This window comes from Sparus aurata, chromosome 11 (genome assembly GCF_900880675.1).
Source record: "Sparus aurata chromosome 11, fSpaAur1.1, whole genome shotgun sequence".
NCBI classification, from domain to species: Eukaryota; Metazoa; Chordata; class Actinopteri; order Spariformes; family Sparidae; genus Sparus; species Sparus aurata.
Window position 1 is genome coordinate 12,438,797 of NC_044197.1, and position 27,550 is coordinate 12,466,346.

At 43.5% G+C, this 27,550-nt stretch overlaps 1 protein-coding gene across 2 annotated transcripts; it reads left to right on the top strand.

Moving 5' to 3' along the window:
* Positions 1 to 152: 152 nt before the first annotated feature.
* On the top strand, positions 153 to 26,128 carry rgl1 (ral guanine nucleotide dissociation stimulator-like 1). Of its 2 annotated transcripts, none has more exons than XM_030433778.1 (18): positions 153 to 510; positions 16,090 to 16,200; positions 18,238 to 18,446; positions 18,544 to 18,618; positions 18,759 to 18,949; positions 19,063 to 19,187; positions 19,298 to 19,513; positions 19,602 to 19,705; positions 19,867 to 19,951; positions 20,789 to 20,878; positions 21,221 to 21,307; positions 21,556 to 21,588; positions 21,691 to 21,812; positions 22,118 to 22,207; positions 22,356 to 22,539; positions 23,468 to 23,719; positions 23,834 to 23,948; positions 24,316 to 26,128. In XM_030433778.1, exons 1-18 carry the CDS (start codon positions 352 to 354, stop codon positions 24,501 to 24,503), a joined length of 2,436 nt encoding a protein of 811 aa, XP_030289638.1. In that variant the 5' UTR covers positions 153 to 351; the 3' UTR covers positions 24,504 to 26,128. The 2 variants fall into 2 exon arrangements, with proteins under 2 accessions (XP_030289638.1, XP_030289640.1); XM_030433780.1 differs by lacking the exon at positions 153 to 510 and adding an exon at positions 13,319 to 13,622.
* Positions 26,129 to 27,550: the final 1,422 nt, after the last annotated feature.

The following is a 27,550-nucleotide window of genomic DNA, read 5'->3' on the forward strand; positions in this document are numbered from 1 at the left end:
CGGTGGGGGGGCGGGCCGGGCCACTGAGTGATAACTCCTCCCCTTCTGGCCGGGGTGAGTGTAGAAGGAGGGAGAAAGAAAAAGAGGGAGAGACAATATACTTTAATCACTCATGTGGTTGAGAGCTGTTGGCAAGCCAAGTTCCACGCGCTCGAGAGAGAGGAAAAAAACAGAAGAGGGGGAAAGATAGAAACTGTGTTGTGGTTGAGAGGAGAAACAGGAAGGCAGACAACTTGAGAGGACCATTAGTTACACCTCTGAACTGAACACAAGTCCAGTCTACAAGGAGGAGGAGGTCTGGAGTATGTCCTGCCATCCCTGTCACCCCTGCCACTGATCCAGGCGGTCAGCATGATCTCCCACTATCCTCTGGCCACCCTTCTGCCCTGGCCTGCGAATACCCACCACAACTGTCCAGACCTGGACTGCACCTTACTGCTGGAGGGGGAAGGAGGGGTTTCCCTGCAGAGGTACCAGCCTCGCTCACCAGAGAGCAGCCCCCGCCACTGGGTCAGTACACGGAGGAATGATTGTGTCTATTTGTTGAGTCTGTTTTGATTTTCTGGGAAAGCACAGGTACTTCCAGCCTTGTTAAACACTCTGGCAGATGTCGGCCTCCGAATGAATGACCTTTCTTGTGGCTTCCGTTGTTTGGTGTCAAAGGTTTGGGTGGTTTTGATAGATTCAAGGATGGGAAGTGATGTGGAAAGTGTCTGGAGCAGGAAAAGGAATAAGATTAAGACAGAAAGAAAAACAATTCACTGAGAAAAAAGGGCTGGAGTTGTGGGACAGCTAAAGATTTGAAGTGAGGAGAAGTGTTTGTGTCTCCTTCAAGGTCTGTTTGCTGGATGGCTGCGGCGAGGGTGAGAAACATGGTGAGAGTGATGGGAGAGGAGAACTGCAGAGAGTGCTGATGCCCACTCAAAACACACTTGTTGAATTTCTAGACGAAAATACTTCATCACAGTGAATATATGGCACATAGGAATCAGCATTTTGGTGAGATAAATGGGACTCTGGTTGGTGGTTTTAAGACAATTTTCACTTGTTCCATTTGTAGATTTCCTTTCTTTTTTTTCTTATGATGAGCAAGAAACTTGTATGTGTGTGTGCGTAGAAGGGTAAGGTATTTGACTGCAGCTGAGGAGCAAATCACAGCACATCCGTGGTTGTTCTGGACTCAGCAGTTCTGACCCGGCTGCCGGTCACAAGAACAGTTAACTGATAGTGACACATTCCTGCACTCAGCAGTCTACACTTCCTACATAAAACCACCAGTGTGATGTACAGTAAGAGAGGGGGTCATTTTGAAGCCAAGTCCAAAACATCCTCAACTGAAGTGATTAGTTGTCAACTATAAAAAATAACCGCCAAGTATTTTGTTAAATGGTTAATTGGTTTGAGTAATCTTTTAAGGAAAAAAAGTCAGAATTCGTTGAACGCAGCTTCTTAAATGTGAAAATTTATTGGTTTCTTTACTCCTCTGTGACAGTAACTTAATGTATTTGGGTTGTGGACACAGCAAAACAATTTAAGACGTTATCTTTTTTTACCATTTTTTCTGACAATTTATAGACCAAACAATGAACTGCTTAATAGCAGAAATTTTGGAACCCTGGTGCAGCGATTGATTTGTCTTTTCTCAAATTATTAAATTTCAGTTCCTCAGTTTGACCTTGACTCAGGGAAATCGCATGCAACAAGATGACAGCTCATACTGCAATAATGCAAAGTAGACAGTAACCTTTGGCGACACAGGACAGAGGACAGCTGACCTCTTGTGTAAAGCAGTAATTCACATCCACTGTAACTACCTCTTATTACTCACTGTGTGTGTGACTGGTCAGAGTTCGCAGAAGAGGCTTTAGTCACTTTGCTTCAGAACCCAAACGCCTCGCTGACTGTAATATGCACAGCGTGACAAAAACATCGCCTGCATTTACACTTAATGTCAGCTCGCGTGCATTTTTGTTTGTTTACCTCCGTTTGATTCCTTCTGTGACGTCACGCATTCCTCAGAACAGAGTGATTACCAGAAAACAACTTGCAGCGACAGCTAATTCCGGCTTAGTTGTCGCTGATTGTTTGCATGTGCGCACTTGTGGTATTGAGGCTGAAGCGAAAATGTTTTTCAGTGTTTAGACATGGCGGCACATTGAGATTATATTATTATCAGTCATTGATTATTGTGTAGGACTACAACTAATAGTTGTTTTTTCATTATCCTCTGATTATTTTCTCCGTTAATCGACTGATTGGTTTGCAAAAAAAATCTGAAAAAAGAAACCCAGAAACCAAAGTGTCACCTGCCTAACGCTGGTTTTGTCCGATCATGATGACAAAATACGAATGGAAAGAAACATTAATGATCGACAGGGTGATCTATTATTTACACATAATTGCACACAATATAAACACAATGTCAACACTTGATTTTAAATATAAATCATGATTAATATCAGTATAATCTGACATCCCTGCTGGGGAATAATATATATATTTATTATCTTTATACTTGAAATACCTTCATTTGTAAAGTAACTAGTAAATAAAGCCTTTTGATGAATGCCGCAAAGGAAAAAGTACCATTCTTGCCTCTGAAATATAGCAGAAAGTGACTCAAGAAAAGACTCAAGCACAGCACAAGTCTTCTGGATTTTAACTTGAGTAAATATATTCCAGCACTGTAATTAAACTCCATCATCATTACTATGAAAACAGCCTAATTTGCAGTCACAGTTCAAACATTTCTGTTGGGTGACTACAGCATTGTGACGGTTGTATTTGGAGATCCTCCTCCTCCTCTTCCTCGCTGCCAATCTGACTTCCTGGCTGACGTGTCCTCCCGTCTCACATCACTGTTTCCGCCAATTGTTTTTTAAGGTTACAAGGATGGAGGTTAGCCTGCAGACGCTGACACTCTCCGAAATGCTGCGGCCGAAATGAGGCTCGGCTTTCATGCATCACTCAACGCGTCAGAAACTTAAACCTCGTGACTGTTTTTACAGTATTGAGTTGTTATTGGCCGTTGTTATTGGCCTCACAGCTGGGCTAGGGGGAAATAAGAGCGTGACAATGTAGAGTTTAATAAAGCAATGTGAGAGAAAAACAAAACCATCAGTGGAGCAATCTTGGAAATTTAGAAGAAGTTTGTTTCAGTTTAGTCTTTTGCGGAAGCTTTTTGACCCCAGCATGAGGCCTTCTTGAGTAATAAAATAATATTATACAATTTCTCCTCATGATATTTTAGTCCGGCCTGGAGGACAAAGCCCTCACTGCTCTCAGGTGTCCCTCACTCTCCTGTTAGATAACTATTTCCCTACCTACACGAGGTTATGAAACCATGCCATAAAGGCAGTGATTGGACTGATCACCTCTCTGTAATCAGGCGGCTGTATGGTTACGACCAGCTGTCAGGTCCACAGTTCAGCTCAGAGAAAAGTGGCGAGTGCTGAGGTGTCAGACATTATCCAGTCCGGTCCACTGTGGACAATGAGACTCCGGCATTAACACACATGGTAGCTCACACAAGGCTGAGTGCGAGAAGAAGATGGAACGACTGTAGTGGATGATGAAAATCACAAAGAATGAATGTATGCATCTTATAAGATGAATTATTTGGATGTTGCAAGATGTGTCACAGGAAGGAATAGCAAAGGTCTTGACCGGTGTGAACCCAGCTGGCCAGAAGTGAAAGCGTTGACAAATACACACAATCTCAGTGGGTTATCACAGTACATGTTGCTGCCTTGACTGCACTTTAGAAATCTTTTATACTCTTCTATCTCTGTCAGCGATAGGGCAATACAATTAAGCCACATGCCGGTCAATAAACGCTCCAGCAGAGGGAATATCAGCCGACACCTCGCACCCGTTGGGTTACACTAACCAGCAGGGTAGTTCAATAACCTCAGGGGGTCATTTGCTGGAAATGCAGAAGTGATTTTCTACAGGGAAAACAGGGGCAAAGGCAAAGAGGGGGGACATTTTCGATGATGCGGTGTTTTCCATTGAAAAAAAAAAATAAGAAAGCTGAGCTAGCACTCTTCCTTCCCCTTTCTTGTCCTTTTGAACAGAGAAGTGCACGTTTGCTGCTGATGCTCGGTGACGTCTCAGTGTTTCCATTTCCAGTGTTTTCATTCTTTGCTTGTCATGTGTTTTGATGACTGTTGTGATTCACTCATCCGGCCAAGACTAGTTCTTGAGCTCTTCCCTGTAAATGAGTGTAGATTTTCATAGATTTCTGTTGTGCAATTGTAAAATGCTAATTAATTACAGATACATCTTAAAAGTTGGTTAAAGGTCATGTCGATAAACATTTTATGTAGACACATCCTTTTTTTTATAATAATGCATCAAGACAGCTTGTAGAAGTATCTATTTTCCGAAGTAAAAAAAAACGTTATTACGATCGTGAATCATTGAGCCAATAGTATAATGGCATCAGTATCACTGTGTTTGATCAGCGACCAACAGTCTTGAGAGTTGCCAGTTTGTGGAAAAATGTTTTAATTAGCTAGGTAGCCTTAGCAACTTTAGGTAATGCAGCAAAATGGCGTCCACTTATGGGGACAGATTTTTTTGTTGTTGTTGAAAACATTCAAAAATTCACTCAAATTATCAACAGAATGTGAAAAAGTTGCGGCTTTGAAGTTTTAACTCCTATATTTCGTGTTGCAGAGATATCTATTTAACTTAGCATGCTAACCAGCTTGCCGTTCTTGTACTAGCAAGGTAGACACCTCGTCCCTGAGCTCTTTCTCCCCAATTTACTTCCTACCCTAACCCTATTTCTTTTTCTTACATACATTCTTCCATATTGCACCTTTAACAATGGTGGCAGTTACATACAAAAGACAAACATTACATGTGGGGGCATAAGGGAGATGGAATGACACATTTAGCGGCTGAATGTTATCAGTAACACATTTTATATACGACACAGCTGGAGGAGTACCATTCAGAGGTTAGAGAACAGAATCAGTGTATTGATTAACCCAAAAAGCACTGACAATACAAGACTCAAGTGGAGGGACAGTAATTTACTTCTGTCCCATTGTGTTTTGTCTCAAATTGCACAACTCACAAACAACCACACTTCTCTTTTCTCCAGAATCCAGGTCTCGGTCATTATTCTCCTTTCAGTCCACCACTTAGGAAGTTGTTGAAACACTCTGGTGATCCCCAGCGTGTCAAGTTGTCTGGTCGCCTGCGGCTCTGCAGAGGTTCAGGATTGTGATCTTGGGGCCTAATTAGGTCGCATAATGGGACTGGTGTGAAAAGTCAATACTGCGGGCATTGTCCCTGTCAACAGAGCATCCATCCCAGTGCAACAACACCGCAGGAGCAGCTCGCTCAACTGGGGCAGAAACTCATCGCACCATATGGAGTTGGGCGTGTGTTTTGGGGTGGCGTGTGTGTGGGGCTGATAGGAGGCAGAAGGCAATATGTGCAGCAGAACCCTCTTTGATTTAGTTTTTTATGGTCCTGGCATCTATGTGACTGTGTGTGTGGCAAGGTGCCCCCACCGCACTCTCACACACACACACTAAATTCTCTACGCCGTTTCCCGCTCAGGCAGGGCTCGCAGTATTAGCCAGGACACATGACAGGGATCAAGCTGACTTTGTGATGTGTGTATTAGCGTTTGTGTGCGAGTGTGTGAAGCTGGAGGCAGCTGGTGTCCGTACAAATTATTAATGTGAGCGGTCAGCACGCACACATTCTGTATGTCAGCAGATTAGGAAACTATAATAAGTCTGCTGAGGTCAAACACAAAGAAAAACACCAACATACATCCAGTGTGTTTAAGTTAAACAGCAGGATGTATTTTTATATATATGTTACAGCTTTGCACAGTATTTAAGGTGTCGATATTGTTGTGGCAGAGCAAGTGTTATATTTTGGTCACTGTTATGGCAACTGCTTGTTTTTTTTCACGTACAGCTACTGCCTCTTTAAAGCAGCAGCTCTGATGTGTATTGTTGTGCATCACTTACACAGTTTCATTTCCTACACATGCTTGACACTTCGATCTAACAGTAACAGCAATGCAGCGAGTTGTCCTTTTAGATTCAAAATAACTGGACAGTTAACGCAGGTGTGATTTTGCACGTTCCGATGTGATCAATGGGGTAGTTTTTCTGGCAGCACTTGTCACCAGTGTGTTGCCAGCTTCATTGATGCTGCGTGTTGTTTTTGTTGCATACGTGACAACTTTGGGGTAGCATGTATCTGTCGGGCAACAGATGGTCCACCTCTCATTAGCAGGGGGGGTCAGACAGACAGCCGAGCCAGTCCAGACCGATTCATTCAAGGCTTAGCGGGGCTTAGATCTGGGATGGGGTCAGAGTTGGGGCCCCATGACGGGGGAGGGTTGTATACATGTGTGTGTGTGTGTGTGTGTGGTGGGACTCAAATTTTTCGTAACTCTTCTGAATGCAGAGACACCTGAAAGTACCTAAACTATCAGCATCTGAGTCATCATGGCTGCAGAGAGGATTATCCTCGCTCTGATGCAACGGTCCAGCTGACTCCATATGGAGGCTGGTTTAAGAAAGAGTAAATCTGTTCCCCAATTTTTTATAGCCTTAACATCCCTGCATATAAATATCATTTGGTGTTATTAAACTTCGAGCAGCAGCCTTTCCTTTGAATACATCTTGGTTTGCAGGGTCAGCTGTGTTTTAATGTGGAGTGTGAAGGAGGAAGAGGAGGAGGAGGAGGAGGAGGGGGCTCGGTCTGCAGCTCTGGACTTTACTGGAAACTAATGATGTCACCCTTCCAGAGAGAGAGAGAGAGAGAGAGACAGGGAGAGAGCACCACAACAGCCAGGACAATAGATCTGAGGGGAGCAGAGACATGACATAAGAGAGGAGGGAGAGAGGCAGACAGAGCTTTAATGTGGCCGTTTGAACAAAGGGTTCAGTTGACCGAAGAAGACAGAAACAAAGACAGAAAATGCAGCTGTGTGTGTAATGAGAGAAGACCTGGCCTGCCTTATCTATCTGTTCTCATTGTTTCTCCTACTGGATCCACAGACGCTCATCTGCTGAGCTGTAACCTCATTAAATAACACTCAGATAAGCATGTGGGCGCACTGAGCGCCTGGCCACTGCCACACTGCTCTTTAACTACCTTTTTAAACTTGCTTTGATCGTCTCGTTCTGAGGTTTTATTGAGTTACAGCAGATCATCCTGTCCCCGCACCATAAACTCAACCTCATGACTTTTGTTGCTCTGGCGAAAAGAAAAGAAAAAAAAAAAAACCTCTGCTGACTCTGGATAAACACAGCGGTTTATGAGCTCTGCCCTCTACCGGGCAGTATGCTTTGGAAACACAAACCCACCAACCACACACAAACACACAGTGAAACACACCGTGTGCATACCTACGCATAATGCAGGAAGAATGTACGAACAAAGAACAGAAAGTAGTGACACATTTGGTTCGGATACGGGAGAGGCGATGACTTTCCACTCGAGAGTTTGGCCCCGGTCACCAGGCGCTAACTCCTCTCACAGGGTGAAAAATGATGAGTCTCCTCTCTGTGTTTACTCGTATCCAGCAGGAAAGAATGAAAGCACAGTGTCTCTTTCCGGTCTGGAATATGAAATCACTGTTTTCTGTAGAAGCCAGTGCACGATGGTCCTGTTGCATCACACTTGTCTTTCATCCAGTGTGGATGCTCACAGTTTCTGGCTGTTCTGTGAACTCTGTCCCGTCTGTGTCTGTCTCTCCCCCTCACACTCACAGAGGAGATAATGTCCTTTAAAGTTAATCTCAGCACTTTCTCTGATACACAACCTCCTTATCTTGGATGGAAAGACTGAGACCCCCACTCCCATCACTGTTCGGTTTTGTCAGTACTGTGACTCCTCTCCTCTCCTCTCCTCTCCTCTCCTCTCCTCTCCTCTCCTCTCCTCCATTTTATGACCATGCTCCAGGCCAGAGAGGCTCCCCAGCCAGTCAGGTATGAGGACAGCAGGCTCGCTGGAGTCAGGAGGCTGGAGGCAGGAAGTGGGAGATTTCCTGGAATGTGCCTTTTTCCCCACAGTGGTGCAATAACAGCGTTAGGCAGCGCTCCTCCTGTTTTTGTCCCCTCTCTGTCTGTACCGTGGCTCCCTGTTCTAAAATCGGTGGAACAGGGAGAAGAGGACGATCGCGCTTGGGAAGTTCAATAATGGCAGGAACCCTCGTCAAGGGCTTTCCTAAGTGTAATTACGTCATTAGAAATGGAAAACTTGAGGACTGGGCTGTGCTTACTGCAGGAATGCCATATGCGATATTTCATAGCCTTTCAAACACTGCAGCATGAAGATAACAATCAAGTCTGCTACATTATCGTTAACTTTGACGTTAAGGCTAGAGGAAATCTGTTTCCTACAGAGAGATGTCAGGTTCACTTACATTTACAAGAGCTCTAGACTTAAGTCACATACATAAGGATAGGAAACCTCAAGATTTAAACTAAATTATACTTCACTACACTTTAGAGGACAATGAACTGTAATACAGCTACTCTACTATAGTTACTACTTACTGTACAGATTGTACGAATAGGAGAACTTGCACTCATTCATGTAAGAAACACAATTAACATCCCGCGTCGTTATATTCAGTGTTCTGCATTCATGGACTTGATGAGACTAGCAGCTTGACTAGCAATCAGCAAACCTCACAGCGGTGATAAGGCTCCAGGAAGTCCCTGTTTCCAGTCAGTCGTGGACATAACCCTGTCATTCCTGCGCTTTGTTTTTTTTGTACAGGTTAAACAAATGAGACATAATGGCTTGGACACGCAGTTTGTAATCTCTGCTGTCAGGGGTCTCTTAAAACTCAGAACTAGAGATGTAAGTGGCGGATCATGGGATTTGTAGTCTATATTGTTCAACAACCACCATAGAGTGCTGCAGAGATGGCGTCCTTTTGCAGGCTAACCCAGAAATAAGCTTGGCTATGGTTCCCTCGACAAAAACCTATGAGATTTTGATTACTGCTGAAAATAAACTGTGTGGGAAATACAGGTGTATGATACTCACACACATTGTTCAGCAAGATAATCTCCACAGATAAACACCACTTTTGTGATTTTTGAAGCATGGATAAAATCGCTGGAAGTTAAAAGCTAAAGACTGTAAACAAACTACACAGATATCCCATGACTTCAATGTTACCCACACTAAGCTTCCTACTCTATTATACTGTACGCATTTTAGTATAACATGATTAGTCTACAAGTTGTGACGTTAAGATTTAGAATAGTTTCCACCTAAAGTTCCATGTAAAAGAAGCAATAGTGAGTAGATAATGATAATGTCCCTGAGAGTGTCTGGAGTCTCATTTAGCCACTTGTTAGCAACCACTGTTAACACATTATAATTCAACTGTGGGGTATTCACTGATGTATTTTATGTTGTAGAACAGAAAGTGAAAATGTTTTCTTCAGCTTGTGGTGACCACAGACCTTATTTCAGGCATTTACCTGAAGCCCATACATTAAAACCCCTTCGAGATAAGGGTATCGGAAGTTCAAAAGAGCTAACTTCTTTTTCGGGTTTTAGAACTCATTCCTGCGGGACTGCATTGCTGATAAAAATCTATTTGACATGAAACTGGCAGAAATGTTCACGGATGACGCACCTTCACCAAATTCCTCCCTCAGTGTCTGACTCATAGGGAAGTTCTAGGGGTAGGCGACCAAATTAAACGCATCGTTATTGATAATTACTGAATGAAATTACAGATTTGAATGGGTTCGGTGTAAGGCTCAACAAAATGTATATACATATATATACAGACCAAGGCTATATGTTTCCAGACTTTGCGATAAGTTAAGCTAACCACCCGCTTGCTGTCGCTTCATGTTTAGAGAACAGACATCAATCAACTTCATCTAACTTTTGGCAAGCGAGCAAACTGAGCCCCTAAAGGACTTGGGTTTAGAACAAAATACCTAAAAACTGCTCTGGCATTTACTGAAATGTAGCCTCCTCTTCCTTAAACTATAGACCAGGCCTCATCCGATGTCTCCCATTAGAATACCATTATAGTTAAATGGACCTGGACCCCAGAGAAAAAGAGAAGAACTGTACATTCTCATCTCAAGTTGAAAGATGTGCGTACTCATCTGCTCATCCATCATCAATCAGACGGAACGGCGGCTGTCACATTTGTCAGACGTCTTGTTTGCGCTGCGATGTGACATCACTCCCACTGTGAGACCAACACTCCATCCCCCTCGGGGCTGAGCCGGAGGTCGTGTGGGGTCGCAACCTTCCCACTGCCCCTCTGGGCTTCCCAGAGCTCCAGAGACCCAAGTGGACAGCGGGGCAGCTCGGCCTGGGAACTGGAGCCCGGCCAGATATGCAGTCAGCAAGAAGAGCCACAGATAAGACATATGACCACCACACACGGACACAAACATGGACGGACAAGCACATCGGGCTTCCCTGGCCTTCTGGGAGCAAAGATACCCAAAGTGGGGACCTTGTGTGTGTGGGTGCATCTGTGTGTGTTGACAGCGCGGTGTGTGACGCTCAGTGTGACGTTGGGGTTATGTGTTGGTGTTATGGGAGCCGGAGGAGTGGGTGAATATATCACGTACACACACATACAGCAGGTCTAGCCATATCTCCCACTGAGCCAGATGACAGTCAGGATCATAACGTTTGCACTGTCTCGGGACTCTGAATCAGTCGTTCAGTTATTTCATCAGCCGACTACAAACGTATGAACTGCCGCTTGCTCACATTTGATCTGTGTTTACGATACAACTTTGTACAAAAAGACCCCCCACACAAAGTCCACACTTGATTCACATCTTCCCGTTTATTCACACAAGTGGACTGTTTGAGTACGTGTGAAGGCACATTCACAGTGGAACAGTGTTGCCCATTCTCATACTGAGCCTATTTTCCTCCAATGTCACTGACAATGCACAGTACTGGTGACGGCATCTCCAGCCTTCCTAGTATTGTCCCACGCAGGGGCCGCGAGGCTGCAGCTGCTACAGTGCATCACTTCATCCACTCATATGAAATCTTCATTTTAATATTTGTTCTCACAATAAGTGTGTTTTCTTCCGTCTTCTGTTTTTAATGCGCATAAATGACTAAAAATGAGCTGAATTTGGAACCTGAGTGGAAATGCAGGTAATTAAAATAATATCCTGAACTGGGCCAAAAAAGTTTTTTCAATCGACTGAGACAGAAAAGTTGGTGCAATGGAAACAGATACAATTTTGTGATACATCAAACATTAAACACAGAGGAGACAACAAAAAGCAGCATCTATACAGATAAGGAGATGGTAACGTTATTGAAATCAATACATGAACCTAACTAAATACCATCTTTTAATTGTGATTTTTACATAGTTTTTCACTGTTTTCGCCTCTTCTATGATGGTTTCCTGGCACACAGTGGTAAACTGTTGTACCAGAGGCCTAAAATTATCATATCTTGGGAAAAGTTTCTATATGTGAGTCATAACCATGAGAACAAATAGGCGTAAATGCACAATTTTACAAAACAAAAAGCAAACAACAGCGGTGCTTGTGAATCAAAGAGGTCACACAACGCCTACTATACATATTTTACTACTCCGATCATGTCAGGAAGTGAGTTAAAACGAGACAGCGTAGACAAGAAACAACTTCTAATGTTAACATCACAAAATGGCAAAATTATGTTTATTATGGCACTTTTGGCATTATTGATTGTATATCGTACAGAGGGCAAAATCATAGCACAAAAAAGACACTTATCGTACATACAGGCTGATGGCACGTGATTGAAAATTCAGTGCCCCAGCTATTTATGTCTTTGAGCATCAAAGACATGCATTCATTTGCATCTATTTTCTTTTGCAAATTTTCTTGAAAATGTTGTTAAAATTTGCACTACTTTGGGATGGAAACCTATATGATGGTAATTTTTAAAAAGCCAACTTAGTTCCTCTCAAACAGGAGAATTTTCATAGGGTACACTACAACAGTATTCAACATACAATATAAACACAGGTACAGTAAAGTCTAGCTGACAATGTCACGTGATAAAGCAGAACCTTAAAAATACTGTCAGTCCAGCTCTGACACAATTTTGAGGCTATCTAGACAAAGTTGAGTTAGCTTATTCGCTGCAACTTCAAGCTAGCAGCACAAAAAAAAAAAAAAAAAAAAATACACTTTTTAACTCCCAGTATGTTTACATATATAACAAGTAGCCTAAAACACATTATAAAATATACAGAAATAGTAATGGTATGGATTATGATAATAAATTGTCAGAACAATGAAACCCACCCCACCTCTGGTAAACTGTAGAGAGGTGAAGGGTTTTTAGAGTCAGGACCACAGAAGAAGAAATTAAACATGGAGGCTGTTCAGACTGTTCACTGGGCTATGAAGCTTAGAGGTATTAACTGCTATTATCAATAATTTGATAGATTTTGTGTAGTTATATAAACAAAAGGATTCTTTATATATATGATATGTTCTCTTAGCCTACCACACCTCTGACTGTAGACCGCTCCTCGTCCGTGTGTGAGGCTAGCACCTTGAAGCTAAATTAGCTGTTACTAGCATAACAACCGCGAATCATCCTCATCTCCAACCGTTGCGGTCCAGTGGGATTGTGGGTAATGTATGCAACAGACTGTGACAAGGTAGACTGTGTGGGTAAAAAAAAAAAAAAAAAAATACAACACTCTATGTTTTTACAAATCAGTTTTGATCCTTTTCCTATAATTGTCAGTTGACAGATAATGTTAGCTTAAAGGAATGTGTGCTATTAGGCTTCAGCAAAAAGTTTAAAGATTTATGGCATTTATATTGTGAAATTCCTTATGTGTACTGCCATACGGCCAAATCACCCAAAGCAGTATAGCACCAAAAAGATTGACACAATTAGTCTAATCTGACCTCTGAAGTCTCCTAGTATAGAATTTAGCACAAGACAAAATTGGAAAATCATCCAAGACATCAAAACACAAGTTTGTCAGGTTTTGTCACTTTAAAACAATAGCAACAATAACGAAATGAAAGAGAAAAAAAAAAATTAATGTACTTTTTTTTTTTTTTAAATCAGCATCTGTTTTTTTGCTTTAGTTTTTATAACAAGAGGGAAGTAAAATCCTTTAAAATTACAAATGACAAAAATCAGTGTGAGTGTCTATGAACTTCCCAGGAAGCAGATTTATGGTTCGTGCGTATTTGTGTGTTGCGCAAAGCACAAATCAAGAAGCCAGCCTGCGTCTGAGCGCGCAGATTGTTGTCAGTGTGATGAAAGTCGGACAAAAAGGGAGGAGGAGGAGTTTGAAACGGGACTGTTGTGAGTGCAAGTGGGAGGAGCTGGGCCATTCAGTAGAAGAAGGGAGAGCCTACTGACAGACAGAGGAGGAGGATTTGGAGTTTGGAGCGGACGGAAGTGTGTGTGTGTGTGGTGAAGGAGAAGAACATTTTCAGCGAGGACTTGGGATTTTCTGTCTTTTCTTCTTTAAAAAAAAAACAATAAGGACCACGTCTTCTTCTTTCCTTTGGCGGATTATTCCCGAGCTCTGATGTTGTCCCCGGATCATGAAAGAAACGCTCACCATGAAATTCGCCTGGAAAACTAAAATGGTAAAAAGACTCATTAGTTGCTCATCCTGTGCTCTGTTGTTGGGTTTGTGGGTTTGAGAGAGGAAAGGGGGGGTTAAAGAGGGAAAGGGGGGGAGAAAAAAGAGGAGGGGGGTGTATGTAGGCTTGGGAAAGTAGCGGATCAAGGGGGGAGAGGAGAGGAGGAGGAGGAGGAGGGGGACGGTGGGGAGGAACAGTCCGAACATTGAGTTTTGATTGTTTCTACTCGGCTTTAAGTTCAGTTTAACCTACATAGTCTGCGCGTAAAGATGTCGCGTAAAGTTTGGAGACGTGTGGATAGGGGGGGTGATAATAATAAAAAAAAAAAAAAAAATCCCCTGCCGACTCCGCCAGAATATGAACTCGATCTGCTAGCTTTCCCCTCCCTGATGGTGGTGGATATGAAAACTTTTGTCTGGGGGCCCACAGTGTAACGGAGAGGGAACAATTGGCGAGGCCCCTGCCTCTCCACGGGTCCCAGCTGCGTCCAGGCGAGGAAAACACAAAAGCCAACAGATCAGCGCTGTTGATTTCACACAACTGTTGTGGTTGTTGTTGTTATCTTGGGAGTATTGTTTCACGCACAGCTGATGGCATGATAGGCAAATTAGCACTACTTGAGCGATGATAGCCTGCTGGTTGCTTACTTTGGTGTCCTCCCTCTGCACTTTTTGAGCATCTTCTATGGAAGGACCAGAGTGAGTGCAGAGAGTAAACAACTCATCTCCTGTTTACATCCAACCCAGGCTCTTTGAGATGCTCTCTCTAAACTCACCCCTATCTGCTGTGTAATTTTCCCCAACCCTCCTCTCTCTGGTGACCGGTGCGACTGTTCTTCCATTTTTCCTGCAAGCTCATGGAACTTTGTACCACAGTAAGCACTTAACTTGGTGCACAAAGCGAGCAGGGCTTTTTTTTTTTCTCTAAAACCCTGCTCTGAAAAACATCTCCAGTTCTGTGGCTGACAAAAAGCAGGGCTGTGTGTGTGCAGACTGTGAACTCAGCAGCTAGGGCCGGCCAGCACAGAGACCTCCCGCTATTGTTTTGGGAGTGTGTGGACTGCATGACTCATGCACTGATGTATTTATCTGTCTCTGCGCCAGCCATCCATCCAGCCGGCAGCCAGCGGCGGCGGCTAAAGACAGAGACAGAAAGACATGCACTTAACTGACCATGGGACAAGATGCTGAGCGGGGTACAGGCATGTAGACATGTTTCTGACAAATCCATCTCAGGACGTGCAGGCACGCTTGTCGGTTTCATCCGCCAGATCCTGTTAAAATCCCTCTTACTCCTCCCCTCTCCTTTCTTTCTCTTTCTTTGTGGTTTTTTTTTTTTTGGTTCGAGCGTTCTTTTCATCTCAGCATCACATGTTTCTGTTCAAACCCAAACACGGCCCAGTCATGGCTGAGCGCCACCAGGCCTCCAGGATCGTCCACTGGGCCTGTTAACTGCAACTTTGACCCTTGACCTCCTCTCTGGCACCCCTTCTGTTGGGGAATAGCGTGGACTTTGCCAGTGAACTGTGTAAATGAAAGTGGGGACAAGTGAAAGTGATCTTGGCTGCTGCGGCCTGAGTGTGTGTGTGTGTGTGTGTGTGTGTCTGTGAGGACTTGGCCATAATACTGCATGCGTGGTGTTTATATTTGGCCTCTCCTTCGCTGTCTCTGCCTCTGTTTTTGTCTCCATATGTTGATGTCTCAGCAGGTCTGTGTTTGTGCGCACGACCTCGCTTAGCAGAAGTTTTGTATTTTGATTTCTCTCTGCTCTTACCCCTCTGTTTGTGTTTGCGCACTCCGCCGCTTGTCAGTGATTTACAACCAGAGACAGACACAGTGCATATGGGGCAAGATGAGCACGAATCCGTTTAGTCTTATGAGCTGCTCTATGTGCGGCTGTGCTCTCGAGGCACAGATTTGTATTCAAGCTCTCTTGGCTCGTATAATCAGGCAGACAAACACGACAGAAAACATGTCAACAGAGAGAACAAGTGATGCAAATGTCCTGGATTATTGTGCTGGGGGCTTGTTTTAGGGACTTCAGCCATTCTGGCTCCTATCTGCAGCTTAGGGGAAAGGAGTCCAGCTCTGACTTCAGCTCCAGAGAGACCGGGACACGGTGAAAGAGATGGATAGGGAATAAAAGAGGGAGTAAAGACAGGGAGGGAGGCCTGGCAGGCTGCAGCGGTGGGGGTTGGGGAGCTGGTCATTCTTGATGTTTTACTGCATTTTAGTCCTTCTTTTACTAGTTTGTGAGTGCGCTGTGGTTCTGTTTTTTTTTTTTTTTCTTTCTCGTTCTTCCTTCTGCTTTTCCAAAAAAAGCTCACTATTGCAGTGACACTTGTGGATCTTAGCTCTGCAGCCTGCAGCTAGTCACAGGAAATTATGTTATTTATTTATTTTTTATCCCAAAACTCATCTCTCCTCTCTTCTGAAGCTTTTTCTAACATTCTCCCTGTCTCTTCTTGCAGAGCTCGGTGCAGGACTGGGGGGAGGAAGTCGAGGAAGGAGCCATCTACAATGTGACGCTGAAGAGGGTCCAGATTCAGCAGGCCGCCAACAAGGGAGCACGATGGCTCGGGGTGAGTGAGTGGGTCCCGTCTGATGTCTCCCTCAGTGTGACGGAATCACAGCTGACAAGGCTTTTTGAAAGAGGAGACAAGTCAGGCTCCAAACCCCTCGGCGAAAAAAAACCAGATCACACACAGGCTTTTTTTTCCACTCTCTCAACCTGTCGCGCTGCAGAATCTGAAGTGGAAAAGTCTCTGGAATTTATCACGTGTAAATGGTTTATAAAAGCGCTCCAGAAAAAGCGAAATCTCTGTTTTTTCAAACAGACCGTGTCTCTCAGTCGTGGGGCGTCTCTCTCTCTCTTTCTCTTTCTCTCTCTCTCACATTTGGAGCTATAAATCTCCCGGTTCAGACAACACCTTTTTAGTTGCCTGCTGAAAATCAACAGTTTCACCAGACCTGGGCCCGTTCAGCTGCAGCATGTGATTTCCTGACTTTCCCGGCTGCCAACAGAACCGCTTCACTCCCCTTCGCACAGTGGAGTTTTATAAAACGCTGCTATGACCCAAAAAAAAAAAAAAAGGGGGGGGGGGGGGAGGTTTTTAAATGCTTTTCCTTGAGTTGTGCATTTTTTTCTTCTTCTGTTTATACCGGCATAATAAGACGTTAGACACTGTATTATTATGCTGCACAGAAGGGCCAATTAGGGGCATTATCCTTCGTTCCTCATGTGTGTTTTCTCAGTCAGATGTATGGGGATTTTCTTTTGTCCGCAAGAGAGGAAAAACAGGATCTTGTGTTAATTTGTGTGTTGGACTGTTGTCTCTCCGTGCTTCACATGGAGGGGGGGGGATTGGCACATGAAAGACAATGTAGATAACAGCTCTGAGGCTTTAAAACTGTATTGACGTATTGACGATGGCTTGAGCTGCCAACTGTATTCAAGCTAATTAAAACAACATGGCTGCTTTATACAGTGCTGTCTATTGAGGGGGGAACAGAATGGAGAGCGATCCTTATTGAGTTGTCAGTGTATTTACTATGAACAGTCCGTTGTCAGTGAATTATGGCAATTACAATCGGCGGGTTTGTACGCCGACACTGACACATTGTTTACAGAGTGCGCAAACATTGTTTGGTGATTCAGTGTATTTCTAATTCACCGTGAATTCTAAAGTCTAAGTTAGTCTGTGACGGTACAGTGTGTCACTTGAGATAAATGGCGGTATTTCCTCAGTGTTATGTTGTTATCAGAGGGGAGAGGTGGGAGAACTTTTTCGTCTGGAGGGACTCAGGAGGAGGAGGTGGAGGAGGAGGAGGAGGAGGGGTCTGCTGTGATTAAAAGCAGATTGGAGCGTTTCCTGTTGTAGCGTGCTAACTTCACCAAGGTCTCTTTTCTCTGCACGTCTGTGCCACCTCTGCTCCGATTCTCTCCCCGCCTGTTTTGCAACCCGCTCGCTCTATTTCCCTGCGGACACAATAGTCGGACACATCTGGAGAAATTAAATATAGGTCAGGATTGTCTGTACTGTTTCCTCCCTCCATCCATCTCCTCTGTCTGAAGTCAGGGATTTTATGTTTCGCCGCTTTCCTGCACTAGTTTTTTATTTCCTTATCCAAAACGACTGCAGGCGATGCTCGCTTTCTTTTGATCAGCTAATCTGCTGATGCTCTTCAAGATCAGTTGGTTAATAAATTGCGATATTAATATGGTTTTTGAATATAAAACCGTGTAAAGAGTCGACACCCAAAAGAAGAGCATGAACCTGAAAATGAACACCGTATGTGACCTTCAAGAGAAATAAGCCTCGCCAGTAGAACAGGGGGAGAAAAAGGCACCAGACAAAAAAGGGTGGTGCCAGCTATAAATAAAATGCAACACAAATACAAAGTGAATTACGTTTTGTTCCGTTATTAACTGTGGGAGATGACAACCAAAACAACCTGCCAGAATTGAAGGTATTAATCTGTGGTGACGTGCATCCGAAGCCAAACAAAGCAAAAAGAAAAGCTTTGGAGGCACCGGCCAAGTCCCTGTGGTGAATAAAAATCACTCCTCAGTTCACGTCACAGTGGATTAACAGAGTGTAAAACATGTTTGTGTTCAGGCGGAGGGTGACCGTCTACCTCCCGGCCACACGGTGAGCCAACTGGAGACCTGCAAGATCCGAAGTATCCGTGCTGGAACGCTGGAGCGTCTGGTGGAGACGTTGCTGACAGCCTTCGGAGACAACGACCTCACCTACACCTCCATCTTCCTATCCACCTACAGAGCCTTCGCCAGCACACAGACTGTACTGCAGCTGCTTCTGGACAGGTAGGGGCTGGAGTCAGGTGTTGCATAAAGCTAAAAGAATGCATTCACTATATGTTTTAGTGAGTTTTATTAATGTCGCCTTATTTTTTTGTTGCAGGTATGGAAGCGTGGAAGAAAATGAGCAAGACTCAGGCACATGCCGAAGCTCTGAAGCCAATGGAGCCATCAGGAAGTGAGATACATTTTATATGTTCGCCACTATCAATTCCATATGAGCAGCTTTTATAGATAACATCCTGTAACTTATCACACCTGTCCCTCTATCGCTGCCAGCTCTCTCAACTCTAACATTTTCCCCCGCTGCCTCCACAGTGCCTTGGCCTCCATCCTGCGTGCCTGGCTGGACCAGTGCCCCGAAGACTTCCAGGAGCCTCCTGACTACCCGTGTCTCCACAGGCTGATGGACTACCTGCGCAGGGCACTGCCAGGCTCCGAGGCACTCAGACGAGCAGAGGGTCTGCTGGAGCAGCTGCAGAGTCAGGCTGGCATGGATGACACTGAAGGTATTTAATCCTTTTTTTACTTTAACATAAAGTTCGGTGAAGAACTATTGATTTAATCATCCTTAGTGTCAAAGTTCCTCTGAGTTCAATCACTCATGTTCGTCTGTTTTTAGCTGGTTTCCACGGCAACAGTTCTTTCTGCCTGGGGGAGGACGAAGAAGTTGAGATCGAGGTCCAGGAGGACTTCCTGTCGTTTGATGCCGACCTGGTGGCTGAGCAGCTGACCTACATGGATGCAGTAAGTGAAGGGCAAATGAGACGGACTGGCAGTGTGGGTTGAGCAGGTTAGACCTCTGTGATGTTTCTCCAGTGTCATCATCCTAACATCAGCCTGTTTTTCCGCTCTAGCTGCTGTTTAAAAAGGTCGTACCCCACCACTGCCTGGGCTCCATCTGGTCCCAGAGAGATAAGAAGCACAACAAGCACAGCGCGCCCACCATCCGTGCCACCATCACACAGTTTAACGCCGTGGCGGCCTGTGTGGTCAGCACAATACTGAGGCACAGACAGATCAGACCACATGTCAGAGCGCGGATCATCCAGCGCTGGATAGACATCGCTCAGGTTAGAAGAAACACACAAATTTATCCAGCAACTTACCGCAAAAAAAATGGGACCAAGTCATGACTGTCGTTGTGTTGTGTTCTAACAGGAGTGTCGAATACGCAAAAACTTCTCGTCTCTGCGAGCCATCGTCTCTGCACTGCAGTCCAACCCGCTGTACAGGCTGAAAAGGGTATGGGCCTGTGTGCACAAGTAAGCCCCCAATCTCTCAGCTATGCAGATAATCTCAGCAAGTCTCGATAGAAGAATCAGCCCCTTGGCAGAATTGAACAGCATCAGTGCGGTGTTTGTTTTGCATGTGTTTAATTTAGCTGATATTACCGTTAGCTAACATGAGTCTGTACCCTACGCAGAGACAGCATGCAGACATTTGAGGAACTGTCGGACATTTTCTCCGATCACAACAACTACCTGACCAGCAGAGAGCTGCTCATGAGGGTGAGTTCAAATTTCAGTATTTATTTCACATCTAAAGGGAAATTATTGAGTGCATTTAGTGCCCTTTGTAAACATTTTTAAGGGTAGGCACTACAGGTGAAAACACACCTTTTTCATGCACTGGTCTGAGAAGATTTCCAAAGTACACATTTAAGTGCTCAGATTCTGTTTTGGTGAATTAAGCAAATTAGCCCGTGTTTAATTGGATAATGCTGCATGTCCAAACTTTACAAGATGTAAGTGATCAACTGGGAAAGTGTCATTGTGTTATATATTAGTTTAAATGTATATTTTTAGTTCAAATTTTACAATACTTCTGTAGTTGCTGTTTTTTAAAAGGAAAACTCTTCTCACACTCTGAGCTGAATATCTTGTTTTTTACAAAGGGGTTTTTTCATATATAGTTCATAAACTGATTTATATAACATGTAATTCCTGATGACATGCTAAGATGTGTTGTATGGGTTTTGACAGTTTTTTCTGATGTTTGGATTAATAAAAAGAGATTCGCATCGAATTAAGATGAATATTTCCAAAACACGAAACAGAAAAGCTTGAACCTGGCTTTATCCAATGCTCAGATTTCTGTCCTGCATGTTTATGCAAATGAGTGCTTTTTTTTAACACGTAATGCATTGTTTGCATACTTAAACGTAAAACTAGAAAGAAAGTTAGGAAATTAATGTCGTAATCGAGTTTCATGGCGATGTGTTAGTTGAAAATGTTCACCTGTAGTGTCTCCGCTCATTGATTGAAATCCTGAAAACATGCCCTCATTCACTGGTTTGACTCTCTGAAGTACTGACGCTTTGTTGTTTTTTTTGTTTCCTTCGACAGGAAGGTACTTCAAAGTTTGCCAGTCTGGAGAGTTGTGCCAAGGAGCACCAGAAACGCACCCACAAGAGACTCCAGCTGCAGAAGGAAATGGTGAGACAAAGGGACTAACGAAGAACTCCTGCTGAACAATGCCAAGTTTTCAAAGAGTTTCGAAAAACAGAGCTTTATAATTTGAAACAACAAATTCCTCTCAGGCAATGTACTGTAAAGTGAGCTCTAGCCTCTCCAGTGTGATGAAGCCACATGCACAGCTTTGTTTACTCAGTGCGCTATGTGCTGCAATAAGCCCGTGTTGTATTTTACTAAACCCACACTGGCGTCTATAAACCACCACAATGTAAATTAGTCTCTGGCTTTGTTGTGGCCTCCTAAAAGTATTTATTTAATCTGAATGTGGTTTCAAAGATATCACAACTCGGTATTTCTCCACAGGGAGCGATGCAAGGTACGATACCGTACTTGGGGACTTTTCTAACCGACCTCACCATGCTGGATACGGCCCTGCCCGACCTGGTGGAGGTAAGAGGAGTTTCTCGACACCTGCTGAATTTGTCTGAGAGCATGTGTCTGTGAGTTTGCACACCTCGGCGGATCTGAGAGCCGGTCTGTGTAACCGCTGTCAGAAGCTGGGGCGTAAGTTTCCATGAGTGCGTGAGGAATTTTGTCGGGCCCATTTCTGGAGTGGTCCACCTAATGCTGTTTGTCTAAGCGGCCGCTGGTATGTGATGTCCGGGGTTCTGACAGCGTGCTCTTTGTGTCCTCCGCAGGGTGCTCTGATCAACTTCGAGAAGAGACGCAGGGTGAGTGCCTCCTCTGACACGATGAGACCGTCATCACATGGTGAGCTCAGCCGACTGTTTTAAAGACCTAACCTTGGTGGTTTTTTCTCTCTGACCCCGCAGGAGTTTGAGGTGATAGCTCAGATCAAGCTGCTCCAGTCGGCGTGTAACAGCTACTGTCTGACTCCAGAGAAGTCTTTCCTCCGCTGGTTCAGCAGCCAGACTCAGCTCAGTGAGGAAGAGAGGTAACTGCTGCTTTTGCTCTTGCTTTTGCCCCCTTTTTTTCCCTTGTTTTTCACCATTATCCATTAGATACCAAGCACATTAGAGCATGAGGTCATGGTCTGTTGGACCTATTGTTGAACACAAAAACACAATAGAGGCTTCTTTCTCGTCGCTTCTCCCTGCTGTTCTTCTGTCACGTCTTCACTCCCTACTGATCTATTATGTTCTCCTATCATCTCTGACTTTCATGTGGGCACATGATTTTATGTTTTTTTATGATTATATTATGATGTTTCTTTTTACTCATCGGTGTCCTCTCGTGCAGCTATGCCTTGTCCTGTGAGATTGAAGGTCTCGGCGACAGCAGTCCAACCTCACCCAAACCTCGAAAAAGCATGGTGAAGAGACTCAGCCTGTGAGTACAGCTAGAAAATGATATAACCTAATGGAAGGAGGGTCTAGTTTTAAATCAAGTTAAGAATACTCTCCTGTCATGTTCAAGCACTGGATGGCTGTGACCTATTTATTTAATTATCTAATAGCTGACTTCCTCTCCTCTCCAGGCTGTTCCTTGGAACAGACAGCAGTGCAGCCAGCTCTCCAGTCAGAGAGACGCCGCGCTCGCCTCCTACTGGCAGCTCCGGGGAGAGCATGGACTCGGTCAGCGTTTCCTCCAGTGACTCCAGTAGCCCGTCAGACAGCGAGGGCCTCACCCCCACACACACCTCCGACTCCCAGCAGAACAAGGTGGGTTAATACTGTGGAGAAAATGTGTCGGTTTTGGTCATACTTGGGGGGCCGTGTGAAAAGTGGCTGAAATATATGTTTGACTTTAGTTTCAGCTTCAGACTTCGAGAAATAACAACACACCTTTAAAGTCCATTTGCTTTCAATAACTAAGACCACAAAAATAAATAAATCACAAAAAAACTGTATAAGGCAAAAAAATCTAAACAAACAATAAAACAAAACCTTAATATGTTAATCTTTTTTGACATAGCCACTAAACATTAGATCAAAAAGACACAAGTTGAATTAGCTGCTGTCAAAAATGATGGAATAATGTGTTTACGGAATAATTTCCATCAGTTCCTTATTTTTTTAACACATATTGACGTATTGACCTTTTACGGCAGTTCTGCTTTCTGTGCAGAGTGAAGTGAATGTGGGAGCTGTCCATCAGGAAATTCTGCAGAGAAATGCTCAAACATTAATAGATTTATGATGCATGTCCATTCTGTTTTTCAGCACTGACATATTGATCCGACTAGCTAATCATTACTTTTTTTACTAAACAGAGCCCTCATGTGTCACAAAATGACACACTTATTACACATGCAGCACACAAAAGATTTATTTGATTCAAAAAACAGCTCGTAAATAAAATCTTACTTTTACTCCACTGCTCTTTCAAAAATCTTCACAACCTTTCCTTGAAAATACAGTTTCCCTGTCTCCCTACCCGGTAACAATTTATAATACAGTCCCTTAATGTTTATCTTATCAGTTTATCTCCTTTGAGCCCTTCAGGTGTCACTTTGTTCCAGTAATTCAAAATCACGGTCCCCTCCTCCACCATAAATAGCTGCGAGTTAAAAATCAGAATAATCAAAATGATCCAGTATTGGTTAAATGTATCTGTATTTAACTTGAGGTTGTTGGTATCTCTCCTCAGCTATCAGAATCCTCCTCTTGTACTTCACTCCACTCCATGGACACCAGCTCATCGACCGCCAGTGTCTCCATGACTCCTGCGTCTCCCTCACTCCCCGGGCCCCTCTGCACCCACAGACGCTCTGCCTCCCTCACGCCCTTGAGTCCCAGCTCGCCGAGTCAAACCCCGCTTTATAACACGCAGGCGCAAGACGCGTGCATCATAAGAGTCAGTCTGGAGCACGGCAACGGGAACCTCTATAAGAGCATTTTGGTAAATAAACATGTGTGTTTGTGTTCCTGTGTGAAGCTCCACGGTTACATTTTGACTAAATATGTTTTAAAACCTGTATGAGTCATAATTAATTTTTTTCTATCCCTCAAACAGTTGACCAATCAAGACAAGACTCCGGCTGTGATTTCTAGAGCCATGGCGAAACACAACCTGGAGGTGGAGCCAGAGGAGGGATACGAGCTGGTACAAGTCATCGCTGAGGACAGAGGTAAAAAAAAAAAAACAAGACTCTACTTTTGAAATTGTTCATGGTTCCGCTGGGGTCCGCTCCAAAAACTGTAGCTTGTGCTGATTTTCCACAGATAATATCTTCCATAATCAGTATAATTCCAGGACATATTGCCACATGTTTTATGGGAGTTTACAGTAAACAGAAGCTGTTGCTGCGGTTACTACATCAAACTATTATGAAACACCTTTTGTATTTGCAATCCAGCATTTTAATTATTGCAGTGTTTTCCACTGATCAGCTGTTTTCCAGAGTTAATGAATCACAATGACCCACAGAGTGCTGACTAAACTCATACCGGCTCTGACAGTACTTTCTCTCGTCTCTGTTTTTTTTTCTCTTTCAGAACTGGTGATCCCAGACAACGCAAACGTCTTCTACGCCATGAACACCTCAGCCAACTTTGACTTCCTGCTGCGGGTGCGAGGCTCGGCGGGTCGGCCGGTCCAGCTGAGGAGCAGGTGTAGCTCCACGCTCCCTCGCACTCAGCACCGCTCGAGCCTGTCGCTAAGACTCAGCAAGGTGACACTGTGACCCTGGGGATCCAGCTGTGGGCCCTTACACCACTAATCCAGGACAATACTGGGTATGGACTCGATGTGAACTGATGGGCTTTGGATGATGAGAATGGATGAGACTCTCAGCAGTCTGACCCTGAACTGAACCATCCCTTCTTCAGCCTTAATATGGACCATAGATGTGTAGCGTGACTGCGGTGCCAGTGGGACTTTTTGACGAGTGACGCCTGTGACAAGAGTGAAACAGCGACCCCATGTGGCCCTCGCTCTTTAGCACCACAGGTTTTTGCACATGTTATGGGAGCAGCCAAACTCCCGACCTCCAACAGTATTCTGATATTAAACAAACTTCTTTTTGTTTTGTGACGTCTGTGTAGTTGAATATTTACCTTTCTGGAAGTGTGATGAATGCAGAAAGAGAAAGACTGATGGTGGAAGGAGAAGTGGACCAGGAGCGTCCAGTCCCGTTGCCTTTATCGATGAATGAATGGACCTCTGACAGTATTCCGAATGATATCGATTAACTGATTGACGGAATCTGTGATGTCATTATTTTCCCTCGCCCGTGCACAGTGTGCACAGCGTGTTCAGCCCCTCTCGTGTTATGAGCTGTGTGACGAATGCAGTGTTGTGTGCGTTCTGATTGGTTCCATTACTTGGTTTTAACAAGTCCCTTGCAAGTATTAAAATGGCCTTACCTGCCCTTTCTTTAGGGTGTAGAGATTAAATCTGTGCTGATTTTCTGATCCAGGAAGTCTTTTCTCTCTCATCCTCACATTTCCAGTGTGGGGAAGATAGTAGACGGCGTGGAGGGAACTGACTTCCTCGAGATGGGAAGCACCACAAAGTGTCTCAGACTGATACATACTTGTACCTCTTTGCCCTTCATTATATGAACTATAGAGTTGCACTTGTCAGTTGGTAGGAGATGCCAATGGATGTGAATAGAGAAGAACGAGCAAGCCGCGCTGTAAGTGGTTTTTCTCCCTCTTCACTAAATGAATTACAATTTTTGTTTGTAATTGTTGCTTTTTATATGTTTTTTGTAACATGATTCAGGCCAGAAATGTGCCAGCTCGGAGAGTGCTGATGGAGGACTTTTAAAAAAAAAGAAAAAGTAAATGTTAACGAATTCAGAGTGTCATTTAAAAAAAAAAAAAAAAAAAAAAAAAAGCCAGTGCCAGATTTTTACTGTGATACATTTTGAAAGCTTCACTGAGGGGACACTTCACTTCATGACTCACGCAAAAGCCAAACACCTCTCCACACAGCAAACAGCCATCTGTCCGTCTCATGAGCACACTCCTCGTTTACCAGCACCGTCACTAACACTTATCACCTGTCACGTAACAGCCACACTTTCTGTGGAAAAACACTCACAATGTCATTTTGTTTTTGTCCCTTTCACTCATCATCCACTCCTGCAGATCTTTAAGTGTGATGTTATTGGGCCGTCATCAACCAGTTGAAGCCCTTCGGTAAATGTGGGAGAACTGGTTCCCTGTCGACCTTATGTTAATGGTCCAATCATTTATCTCCATGCAGCACTTCACTTCACTTCTCATTAAATCACCCTCAGTCCCTGTGTTCTTCACTGCCAAAGACTGTTCCTCTACCTGAATAAATAAATTATTATCATTATTATGATGTTTGTCCTGTGATTTTTAAAAAAATCTTTTTTTAAGGTATCATTTTACCAGATTACATTTATGTGACAATCAAAATGTTCTCTAGTGATTTACCTGAAGAGAGTCATCACATACCTGCTGTCAAGAATTAATTTGCACCATGAGGGCCGCTGGCTTATTTCCTCTGTGATCCTCTGACGGGGCGAGATGCCAAACCCTGAAAGACGATCAGGCGCAAATACAATATCCCTTCTATCACATATCAGAATAACATACACGGACAACTCTGAGTGAATTTGTGAATGGTCCCTATTCTTAGATACTGATAGCTAGCCATTTCTCCATCGCTTACTTAAACTTCCCTTTGCTTCAGTGAGTTTCAATGAGACTGGAAGGTTATTCCATTCAGTTACAGCCAAGTTAAAAAAGGTATTTGTGCCCAACAAACTTCCAAATCTAGAAATAACAAATTATGTTGAGCTGCCACTTGCAGCCCAGGCACTTTATTAACAGTAATACCAAGGAATACATTTTACATTTCTTTGAAATCACCTCTAAATTACTACAGTGACTTCCTCAAAATGTTTGGCTATAGCTGGTAATTTCCCCCCGGGGATTAATAAAGTATTCTGATTCTGATTCTGATAAATTTCTTGAATCACTTTGAAACTTCAAATATGTTCCTTGGTAATTACATATTATTTGTATTATTATCATTAAACTAGAGTTATATTGCTCTTTTTAAAAAAGCTTACGAAGTGCTTTACAAAAAGATTCAAACAGGAATAATTCCAGGTAAATGATTGACAATAGTGCAATGCATACAATAATAAAACAAGCAAAGTAAGAATTTACTCAGACAAACTAAAAAACAAATTAAAAAAACGGAAGTGAGCATTTCAGGAGAAAGCCGTCCTTAAAATAATGTGTTTTGGAGAGAGGTTAAAAAGAGGAAACAGAAAGTCTGCCTGACCTTACCACCAATGTACATGGAACTCTCTGCTGATTGTGCTTTTTTAAAGCAACATGATGTAGGAATTGCCACTTTGTGTGATTTGGCGCCCCCCGCCGTTTCTGATTGCAACCCCACTGTGGTAAATACAAATACCGGGTTTGTATGAGTTTGTCAGATATAATGTAGGTGCTGACTACAAACAAAACTCATAACATTATAACAATGCTGTGTGTTGAAGTAAACATGTGTGATCCTACTGAAGTTCCATAGTGCAGAAACAAGTGATGGAGGGGCAGAGTGACTGAGACACTATTCACATTACGAGACACTGTACCATCAAAATGATTTGAAGCTGTTATTTTAAGGTTAAAAGTTACATAATGTGGCTTTAATTTCCAACTAGTTTTTGCCCAACTTCCCTACAGTCCAGCTTTGGAACAATTTTCAGAAATGTAACTCCATTAAAAACAATAACAACTC